This window comes from Podarcis tiliguerta (genome assembly GCF_965153285.1).
Source record: "Podarcis tiliguerta genome assembly, chromosome: 6".
Lineage (NCBI taxonomy): Eukaryota > Metazoa > Chordata > Lepidosauria > Squamata > Lacertidae > Podarcis > Podarcis tiliguerta.
Window position 1 is genome coordinate 79,991,858 of NC_139539.1, and position 11,402 is coordinate 80,003,259.

Below are 11,402 nucleotides of genomic sequence, written 5' to 3' on the forward strand. Positions count from 1 at the left end.
CCTGTTTTCCACAGTAAGCAATATACCTCTGGTACACCCAAAATGCAATAACATTATCTTGTGCATGTTCCCTAACTAGAGATAGATTTTGTTTCTTTTGCTTCTCTGTTTCCCAGTCTTAAGTCCTCTTGCTCCCTTTACATATTTTGCTGTTTTATACATGAATAATAAATAATAATCAAAATGAAAACAACAACCCAATAACCCCCCCAACCCCCAACCCCCAAATTTTAAAAGGGTATAGGACAGTGGTAGCGAACCTTTTGGAGACAGAGTGCCCAAACTGCAACCCAAAACCCACTAATTTATCGCAAAGTGCCAACACAGCAATTTAATATGACAAACCTAGACAGCACCTTGAAAAGCAGAGACATCAGCTTGCCAACAAAGGCTCGTATAGTTAAAGCTATGGTTTTCCCAGTAGTGATGTATGGAAGTGAGAGCTGAACCATTAAGAAGGCTGATCACCGAATAATTGATGCTTTTCAATTATAGTTGAAATTATAGTAAAGCTTCGAGAACCCTATCCAACCATCTAGTTCTCTGTCGTCCCTTTCTCCTTGTGCCCTCCATCTTTCCCAACATCAGGGTCTTTTCCAGGGAGTCTTCTCTTCTCATGAGGTGGCCAAAGTATTGGAGTCTCAGCTTCAGGATCTGTCCTTCCAATGAGCACTCAGGGCTGATTTCCTTCAGAATGGAGAGGTTTGATCTTCTTGCAGTCCATGGGACTCTCAAGAGTCTCCTCCAGCACCATAATTCAAAAGCATCAATTCTTCGGCGATCAGCCTTCTTTATGGTCTAGCTCTCACGTCCATACATCACTACTGGGAAAACCATAGCTTTAACTATACGGACCTTTGTTGGCAAAATGATGTCTCTGCTTTTTAAGATGCTGTCTAGGTTTGTCATTGCTTTTCTCCCAAGAAGCAGGCATCTTTTAATTTTGTGGCTGCTGTACAGCTAAAAGGGCTTTCTCAGAAGTTTGCAACTTGGTAAGAAAGGTTTGTTGCTGTTCCGCCTAGCTGCTATCATCACACCAAGTGCTGTGCCAATGCAAATCTTTCACAAACACTCCTTGTTGGTTTAAAAGTTCATGTTCCCCATTCCAGTAATCCTTCCTCATCTCATGGCACAGAGCCATGAACCACCAGTGATTTTTTTTTTGCAAGGACAGTCATTAGAAAACTTAGTTGTAGAAAGTGAGTATTCTGTGGCCTGGAGCAACAAGCAGCGCTATGGAAAGCTGGCTGGTCTCCGTTCTTCCATTTCTTCTGTGGACATGCTGTACTTCCCAAAATGGTGAGCCCACACTTTTTAATGTATGAAAAGCTCAACAGTATACTTAGCAGTAATGATTTTATTAATATATCAACTTGTAAACGCCCTCCCATCAGATGTCAAAGAGATAAACAGCTATCTGACATTTAGAAGACATCTGAAGGCAGGCCTGTTTAGGGAAGTTTTTAATGTGTGACATTTTAATGTATTTTTAATCTTTGTTGGAAGCTGCCCAGAGGGGCTGGGGAAACGCAGCCAGATGGGCAGGGTACAAATAAATTATTATTATTATTATTATTATTATTATTATTATATTGTAAATGGCAGAGCATTTCAGCCTTATAAATACTTATACTTGAGGATTACCAACATAGATGGTTATTTTGAAAAATATTGGATTTAAGATGCATTTATTTAACACATTTTTAATGTGTCTTTCATAGTTCCAACCTTCAAAATTTTTTGGTTTTACCAGTTATAGGTAGTTCAAAAAGTATAAGGCTGTAACAGATAAATATTAAATAACATCTAAACGTTAACATAACATTAAAATGATAGCTTCAGCTTTTTTTTTTTTAAATGGGAAATATTTCACTTGTGTTTGGTTTCAAAGTACAGCTTTATTTATTTACTGTCAGGCTTCAGGGAATTGGCTTCCTCCCCTGTGGCTGTAGATAAGCAGAACAAAGGAAAAGGATTCTTCTTACTAGTTAGAAACTTTAGTAATCACAGCAAGAGAACCAAGAACCCATCTCCTAGTGATAGCGGTGCTCCCAATTAAATAGCCCACCCCCTTCGGTCCCTATGAACCTACATCACTTCTACGTCTCGTAATCTGAGCTTGTCCCCTCTGTGTTTTCTGTTCTGTGACTTTCTGAGCCCTTCTAGCTTTGGGGAGGGCGGTGGAGGAATGCTGTCTAGAGACTGTGAATCTGTTAACCCTCTCCCTTCCAGTGTTTCTTCTCCTAGGTGTTCACCATCTAGTATATCCCAGCTTCTGCCTTCTGAACTATGCCCCTCTGCAAACCACTGTTCCCAATCTATACTGTCCTCCTGGGAAAATACAGGATCTGGATCAGGAGCGGGGGGCGGGGAGCAGGAGGAGGCTCCCACCATTCCTCTTCAATGCAGTCCTCCACAGCGCGGTCCCTGACATTTACTGTGCTTTCAGGAAAATGGGAGAATGTTGATATTGATGGTAAATATAATTGCAGTTTGTGAAGAACCACCTGACATTGATTTTGGGGAAATGATAAGTGATGAGAAGGCCAGATACCTGGAAGGTGACAGAACACAATATAAGTGCAACCTTGGGTATGTCTTGGAAGGCACTGAATGGATAACGTGTCATGGGCAAAAGTGGACACCTGGACCCAGGTGTTTGGGTAAGGAGGCATCTTGACTTTCAATATTGCAAACTGTAAATCAAAATGTGGGGTGTCCAACATAGCCTCTGGAAACTCATCTGCATGCAAAGTTGCTTTCTCCATGTTTGAGGACTCAAACACTCTGTCAAGAATTGGGAACTGCTGGCCTTCTGGATTGTTGTTGGACAGCAACTCCCATCATGATAAGAGGTATAATTCAACAATATTTGAGGGATCACAGATCCCTCTCCTTTACACTGTATGGCTACTTTAATTCTGCTAATATGGATCAATGGATTTGCATAATTGGGCAGAATGCTGTAATTTGAGGAAACTAGAGAAGTCACCTTCTGGACCAGAGTTATTTAGTGCAAACATTGATAGCCAGAGTTGCCATATTGTTTGAGACTTGGACTGGATTTGAATTCACATCTCCAGTATGGAATCAAGGTGTCATTTTGGGTCAGTTTGCATCTTTGACCTTAATGGGTTTTTTCAGGACTTAAATGGAAGTTGACAGAAACCACAATGAATGACTGATTGGGTGCAGCAAATGAGTTTGTCCCTTTTGTGTTTCTCATGTGTTTACATCCTCCCGTTTTGAACACGTAAAGACAGCTACAGATATGCAGTGGCGTAGTGTGCGGGGTGCAGGGGGGGGGGCGGCCACACTGGGCGCAACATCTGGGGGATAGGGTTAGGGGGCGCAAATCCACGGGTTAGGGGGCGCAAATTACTTGCCTTGCCCCGGGTGCTGACAACCCACGCTACACCACTGCAGATATGAGGTAACCTTGCAGCACAAAGAGGGCAAATGGAATAGGACACACAGAGAAATGAGTCCCAGTGGTGATCCCCGCCTCCCCTCCCTTTCTTCCTTTTAGCACCTTGTGGTATCACAAAACAACAGCTAGACGCAAAAGACCTGCTCCTGCCTGGGAAGCGAAGACGGTCCCAAGTGATTCAGCACAACCAGTTCATGCAGTTCCTGTGCGAGGAAGGACATGTCATCACCACTCCTTCAGTCAGGAAGTGTATCGATGGGCACATGGATTGGCCATTGTGTATCTCTGGTAAACATGCTGTTCATATTGAAAAATTCCTCCATGGTTATTTGAATGTTCAAATGGTCTATAGCTACCTCGCTTTCCAGTTCAAAAGTGAATGTTTCCAGTGCTGTCTTTCTCATTGGTTCAGAGAGTCTCCAAACTATCTGAGGGGCTGCATGGCCCCAGTGTTTGTTCTCTGTCCAGTGGACATTGGCTTGATTCTGCTAGAAATCCAGTTTTTATTCATACTGAGGCATCTGATCAAGGCCTGTATTTTAAAATGAGCTTAAAAATATATTTGCAAATGTTTGTATGTTTCACGCCAGGCAAAATCCAGCTGGCTAAGTACTCTGGCAGTTGTTTTTCTTCCTGCTCTCCTGGACAAGGGCCCCCTTGATTTATAGCAGTAGCAGGAGACATGTTTCTCAAAGTTGTAAAAGGGAATTACAGGCTGGGAGCAAAGGTTATACTGACCCTACATATTACAGAATACAATCAAGCTGCAAAAACACTAATTAAGAGTTGGTAAATAGTAAGATTTATTGTTTAACAGAAAATAATACCATGTGCCTCCCATCAGACTCTAGTCATATTTTCCTAAGGTTAAAGGGCAAAGAGCTAATGGGAAAAGCAGCTGGCTGGAAAAGGGGGAGGGGGTGCAAATTGAAGAGGCTTCTATTGAAGCTGTTTTTACTAAGTTCCTTTTTTTTACTTTGCAAAAGGCCTTTTCTTCTAAAAAGCTATCTATGTTATGTATGAGACTTGTTGGCAAAGGATTTAGAAAGTAAGAAATGTTAGATTCTTATGTTAGATTCTTATTTCATTGATGGTGTGTGAGAATGTGAACCCAAGATCTCTGTTTAAGATAGAATTTAATACCATGAGCCATCTGTTTTAGCCATTTGTTTTGAAGGGGCAGCAGGGGCAAAAGGTGATCTGGTAATTAAGGTGCCTTGTCGAGGCAAATGTAAGATATATGGCTACTTGTTTGCCATTTATGGATAGAAGGAAATATAGCTCTTTGTCTCCCATAAAAGGTAATAGGAAATGGGTGTATCTTTTATGATTGGTTCTAGCAAACAGCCAATAGGAATTTCAACCAGGCTGATTGGACAGAGGCAGCCAAAGGAGGAGCAAGGGGGCTGGGCTGAGGAAATATAAGTGCTGGCCATCAGGGCTGGAGTGGGCAGAGCTTTGGTAACCATATACCACTGTGCCTATCATTTATTGTCTGACAAATAAATTATTATTTTAATTTCTCTATTGCTGCGTTCTCTATTGCTGCATTCCAGCTAAGCGTTAACCACAAGCAGGGTGCTACAATAGGGCATTTGCACACAAGAAGCATGTTCATCTGGGACCAGAGGTGGTGTGTCCAGTTTTGCCACCTGAGGTGAAAAGGGAGTGTGTAATCCCTTGGACTCCCCCACTGCATTCCACCCCTAACTTCCGCTGCTGTCAAAATGCCCCCCTCTTGCAAATGCAGCGAGAGCCGTAGGTTTCCACAAGATATCACCACTTGTCTTCTCCACTCCAGGTGAGGAAGACAAGCAGCAGTGCTGTCTGCAAGAACTCAGCCAGAGTCAGGGCACTGCGCAAGGTGTTGCCACTAGTCTTTTCCAACCACAGAGTGGAGAAGACAAAAGGCAACACCACGTCTTGAAATTCTTCCTTCAAAGCTTCGTATTCTGAGGGAATCAATTTGCAGCCAGGAGCTGAATACCTTGGTTGCATTAGTTAGATGCCATGTTATTGCATCTGAGTTGGAACTGGCTTTTCCTCTGTTTCAAATACAGTGGTACCTCGGGTTACAAACACCTTGGGTTACAAACACTTTGGGTTACAGACTCTGCTAATCCGGAAGTAGTACCTCGGGTTAAGAACTTTACCTCAGGAGGAGAACAGAAATTGCACAGTGGCGGCATGGCGGCAGTGGGGCGCCCCCTTAGCTAAAGTGGTACCTTAGGTTAAGAACAGTTTCAGGTTAAGAACGGACCTCTGGAACGAATTAAGTTCGTAACCCGAGGTACCACTTTATCCCAAGAGAGAGATAAATACTCTAGCTCAACATGCCTGATTTGAACAAAGGGATTTCAAAGTCCTTTATTTGTGACCTTTGGTAACTGTACTAAGTCACTGTTCTTATCACTTTATTATTTACCAGAAATGGGGAAAAACTGTAGTCACACACCCACTATTGAGAATGGAGACATTATCACCTTATCACAGAAGCAATATGCATCTGGTTCTTCAGTAGAATTCAAATGCCAAAAATATTATGCCATGGAAGGAGAAAACAGAACTTTTTGTAACAATGGGAACTGGACAAAAGTGCCCATTTGTCTAGGTAAGAACTCCCCCCCCCCTCTGTTTTGATAGAAATTCCATCTTCTGGCATGCATATAGGGTTGCTTCATTAATTTTTTTTATATGTGATATATTTGGGAAAGGTTCAAATAATTGTTTCTCCTTAGTAAAGCACCACCATGAAGCATGTGAGATATGGAGAGGGGCAATCCTAGTTCATATATTGCTTTCAAGATATGAGGTACCAATACTATGAAAATTAATACTGATACTAATACTATGAAAATTAGTTGCTGGAACAACGTTTCCAAGGACAATTCAAAGTGTTGGTGTTGACCTTTAAAGTCCTAAACGGCCTCAGCCCAGTATACCCGAAGGAGCATCTCCACCTCCATAGTTTAGCCCGGACACTGAGGTCCAGCTCCCAGGGCCTTCTGCCGGTTCCCTCACTGCGAGATGTGAGGTTACAGCGAACCAGACAGAGGGCCTTCTCAGTAGTGGCACCCACCCTGTGGAACGCCCTCCCATCAGATATCAAGGAAATAAACAGCTATCTGACTCTCAGAAGACATGTCTGATATTTTATCGTGCTTTTAATTTTCTGTTGGGAGCTACTCAGAGTGTCTGTGATTGGGAAAACCTGACTCCTTCCAGCATAGCTGTCAACGTTTCCCGTTTTTTAAGGGAAATTCCCTTATTCCGAATAGGATTCATCACAAGAAAAGGGAAACGTTGATAGCTATGCCTTCCAAATGTTGTTTGACTCCAACTCCCATCAGCTCTAGACAACATGGTCAAGGATGATGTGAGTTGTAGTCCAGTAATATCTGGAGGGCCACAGCTTCCCCATCCTTGCACTATATGAATGCCAAAAACGAGTCCACCCCCATAGTTTAGCCTGGAAACTGAGGTCCAGCTCTGAAGGCCTTCTGGTGGTTCCCTCACTGTGAGAAGTGAAGTTACAGGGAACCAGGCAGAGGGCCTTCTTGGTAGTGGTGCCTACCCTGTGGACCGCCTTCCCATCAGATTCAAGGAAATAAACATCTATCTGACTTCTAGAAGACATCTGAAGGCAGCCCTGTTTAGGGAACTTCTTAATTTCTGATGTTTTATTGTGTTTTTAATATTCTGTTGGGAACCACCCAGAGCGGCTGGGGGAACCCAGCTAGATGGGTGGGGTATAAATAATTTATTATTATTATTATTAATTATTATTATGTCTTTGAAGTACTTTGGAAACTTAACAAGCATGTGATTTGGAAAACCTGTAGCCTTCCAGATGTTGTTTGACTCCAACTCCCATCAGCTCTAGTCAACACGGTCAAGGATGATGGGATTTGTAGTCCAACAATATCTGGAGGGCCACAGCTTCCCCATCCATGCACTATATGAATGCCAAAAATGAGTTCATCCTTTGGAAAATAATGCCATTACTAAACCATTTAAGTGGTGTTGTAGTACCAGTGATAGGAGGTCTTAGTGCTGTTTCCTGACCAGTAAGACTTCTTAGCAATGATACTGCAAAGAGGCACCTTAGCAGAAGCAGAAGAGGAGTTTTACTTGGCCAGGCCTGGTAGACTACTTGCAATAGCCTGGCAGACCAGATTCTGCCTGCAGGCCACAGGTTCTCACATGACTTTAAAAATTATTCTGGAAATACTGTTTGGAGGGAGAGAGAGAGAGAGAGAGAGAGAGAGAGAGAGAGAGAGAATTTGTTGCTTTTTCCAAATGCAATGGTATGTCAAAAAAATTGACTTGCGTTCCCAAGATTGATGTATATACAAGCTTCCTTTTCGTTTAAGTTTTCCAATATGCCAAATACATACTCTATTTTCTTTCTCGTCACAGAGCCCTGTGCAATCTCACTGGTTGAAATAGAAAGCAAGAAAGTTGAGGTGGTCGGGCAATCGGATGAGCATCGTATTCAAAACTTATATGTACAACGTGGTACTTCTGTTGAGCTTGCCTGTAAACCAGGGCATGCTCCTGCAGCAAATTATTCCCCGTCTGCTTTTGTAATCCGGTGCAATGGAGAAGCAATTGTGTATCCCGAATGTGAAGGTAATTCAATATGGCATTAGTTTTAAAATAGCAAAATTTATATACTGCTTGATTGTAAACAGAATAATCTCAATAATCACTGGTTAAAGAATACACCAAGTTCTCATTGGGCTGTTTTGTGTTATGTTTGCTCCCTTAGTTTGTTCTTCTAAATCTTTTTTTCCTGCTTCTGAAAACGTGGTGTTCTGTAGCCCTGCAATGGTTATATGGGCTTCATAACTCAATCCCTGAAATTAAAATCAGCATGCATGATGACCAGCGGTTTCTCTTTCCAACTTCTTCAGAACTCATGTCTTCAGTGAAACCTTTGTCTTAACTCCACACCCCTCATCCCTCGTTGAAACAATGACCACATAATATGGGCATTTTCTCATATTCCTCTCCAGTGACACTTGTCTCTCCCATTCCACTTCTTCCTTGTGTCATTGCTATCTTTGCCTTTCTTCTTTCTATCCTGTGCCCCTGTTGAAATTTAAATTGTAGGGTTTGTCTTTTTTGCCCTGATACTACTAGAGAAATAGATTGGCTTAAAACAACAACAGCTACAACTCTTCATATACAGAGAGAAAGCAGCGCTTCTAATCCTGGTGGTTTTGCCACTTGTTTTTCTGTTTCCATGTCACATGTTTACTTCATTGTTTTTTTAAATAGAAATTACATGTAACCCTCCAAAGGTGGCTCATGGCACTTTTAGACCTCGAAGGAATATATATCATGGTGAGGATCTAATTCAAATTCAGTGTGACAGTGGATTTCATCTAGCTGATGGACAAAATATAGCAGAATGCACAAGGAATGGATGGTCACCTCTACCACAGTGCAGCAGTAAGTGGAATCTGTAGGTCTTAGCACAATTATTGAAGGGTTGATGTACATTATTGTTAGTGGTCTGCATCAGTATGTATGTATATACATATGTATATACAGAGTGGCTTATCCACACCTCCCCTTGTTCTGCTGTTTCTGTCACCCCCTGGAAAGAAACTGCTCTTTAGTGCTCAGTCGGAGCTAACAGGATTCTGGGTTTCCCCCAGATTGCCATTTGTTCTGATATATCACTAAAGAGTGGGTTTTCCCTTGGAAAGGAGGGGGGCAAGGGGAAAACTCCTTGGACCCATGCTTAGAAAGTGTGAGTCAAGTGGGAAACTGCCAGGACTTGTGCTTTGTAGGTACAGCGTATGTGCATGAGCCATACACACATACACACACACACACACACAAAGGTAAAGGGACCCCTGACTATTAGGTCCAGTCGTGACTGACTCTGGGGTTGCGGTGCTCATCTCACTTTATTGGTCGAGGGAGCTGGCGTACAGCTTCCGGGTCATGTGGCCAGAATGACTAAGCTGCTTTTCGCGAACCAGAGCAGCGCACGGAAACGCTGTTTACCTTCCTGCCAGAGTGGTATCTATTTATCTACTTGCACTTTGACATGCTTTCGAACTGCTAGGTTGGCAGGAGCAGGGACTGAGCAATGGGAGCTCACCCCGTCGTGGGGATTTGAACTGCCGATCTTCTGATTGGCAAGTCCTAGGCTCTGTGGTTTAACCCACAGCGCTACCCGTGTCCCATGTATAAATATATATATTAATTTTTAAATTAAATAATTAAACTGAATTATAGAAATGCTTGTGTGGACAGCCATATGTGTAATCCTAGTAAGTGCCATGTAATAGATTCCTTTTTCTGTTTCAATGCATCATGACAGATGCTACGGGAAAATGTGATCCTCCACCTCGTATTGAAAATGGAGACTTTCTGGGCACGGCAACTTCGGAATATATGCCAGGGGCGCAAGTACAGTATAAGTGCCAACCTTTCCACAATATGCAAGGAAATCAATATGTACGATGTGTCAACGGGCATTGGACAGATACACCAACATGCATAGGTACAGGAAATTTCTGTAAATCTTTGCTTTTGCTGTTTTATTGAAGGATATTCTCTAAGTTCAAAAACCTGTGACTTAGTGGCACAAGTGTGATGTCAGCTGGCATTGTTCCATCCCAGATCCTCCCAGGAACTACAGATAGCATTCCCATAAGGCAAAATGAGTGGAGTCATGAGTTCCAATTCTTCATTTAGTAATTATTATTATTATTATTATTATTATTATTATTTTATTATTTGTATGCTGCCCATCTGACTGGGTTTCCCCAACCACTCTGGGCAGCTCCCAACAGAATATTAAAAACATGATAAAATATCAAACATTAAAAACTTCCTTAGACAGGGCTGCCTTCAGAAGTCTTCTAAAAGTCAGATAGTTGTTCATTTCCTTGACCTCTGAAGGGAGGGCGCTCCACAGGGCGAACGCCACTACCGAAAAGACCCTCTGCCACTTCCAGCCACCAGTCTGCATCCCACTAGATGCCAAGGAAATAAACAACTATCTGACTTTTAGAAGACATCTGAAGGCAGTCCTTTTAGGGAAGTTTTTAATGTTTGATGTTTTATCATGTTTTAATATTCTGTTGGGAGCTGCCCAGAGTGGCTGGGGAAACCCAGCCAAATGGTTGTTTATTATTATTATTGTTATTGTTGTTGTTGTGGTTGTTGTAGCAAGGGGTTGGACTAGAAATAATTTCCAAGTCCCTTCCACCTCTGTATTTCTGCATCTCCAGTTCACTCTCTGGATCTGTGCACACAGCCAGGCAAATTAGAGTTGCTCTTTTGAGAATGGTCAGTGGCGATGAACATAATATGCACGCAGAAGGGCCTGGTTTCAGTTAAAATAATCTCTGTGTGCATGGCTTGTAAAGACTTTAGCCTGAGAAGTTGAAGAAATAGTTCTTGGCCAAATGGATGAATAATATAAAATTCCTGCATATGTAGTCTGTCAATTTATTAGTCCATTTCATCACAAGCCATTCATACCCTTCAAGCAAATCATTGTATTCAACTAACTTGCACTTACCGTATTTTTCACTCTATAGGATGCACCAGACCACAAGATGCACCTAGTTTTTGAAGGAGGAAAACAAGAAAAAAAATATTCTGAATCTCAGAAGCCAGAACAGCAAGAGGGATCGCTGCGCAGTGAAAGCAGCAATCCCTCTTGCTGTTCTGGCTTCTGGGATAGCTGTGCAGCCTGCATTCGCTCCATAAGACGCACACACATTTCCCCTTACTTTTTAGGAGGGAAAAAGTGAGTCTTATAGAGCAAAAGGTACGGTAGTTTTTCTCAGAGGAGACTGATGGATGGGACTACATTATTAACCTCATTTGATTTCAATGGGTATGACTAACTTTGGGCACAACCCAAAAGTTTTATTTGTCAAGTGAACTCCTCATTGTCAAATTAATCTCTATGATGACATGATTTGTGCTTTTTTTGCAG

General features: G+C 42.1%; 1 protein-coding gene across 3 annotated transcripts in view; it reads left to right on the forward strand.

Annotated features, from left to right (window-relative positions):
- LOC310679727 (complement factor H-related protein 5-like) overlaps positions 1 to 11,402 on the forward strand; it is a 50,507-nt gene that overhangs the window by 37,267 nt on the left and 1,838 nt on the right. Inside the window, exons 1-7 of one of the 3 annotated variants that reach the window (XM_083445347.1) lie at positions 974 to 1,299; positions 2,493 to 2,663; positions 3,530 to 3,718; positions 5,859 to 6,041; positions 7,850 to 8,062; positions 8,714 to 8,887; positions 9,771 to 9,953. In XM_083445347.1, coding sequence (XP_083301473.1) covers positions 1,236 to 1,299; positions 2,493 to 2,663; positions 3,530 to 3,718; positions 5,859 to 6,041; positions 7,850 to 8,062; positions 8,714 to 8,887; positions 9,771 to 9,953 — 1,177 coding nt within the window. In that variant the 5' untranslated portion in view covers positions 974 to 1,235. Of the gene's footprint in view, positions 1 to 972; positions 1,300 to 2,492; positions 2,664 to 3,529; positions 3,719 to 5,858; positions 6,042 to 7,849; positions 8,063 to 8,713; positions 8,888 to 9,770; positions 9,954 to 11,402 lie in introns of those variants that run through there. The other 2 variants (XM_083445348.1, XM_083445349.1) reach the window with 2 other exon arrangements.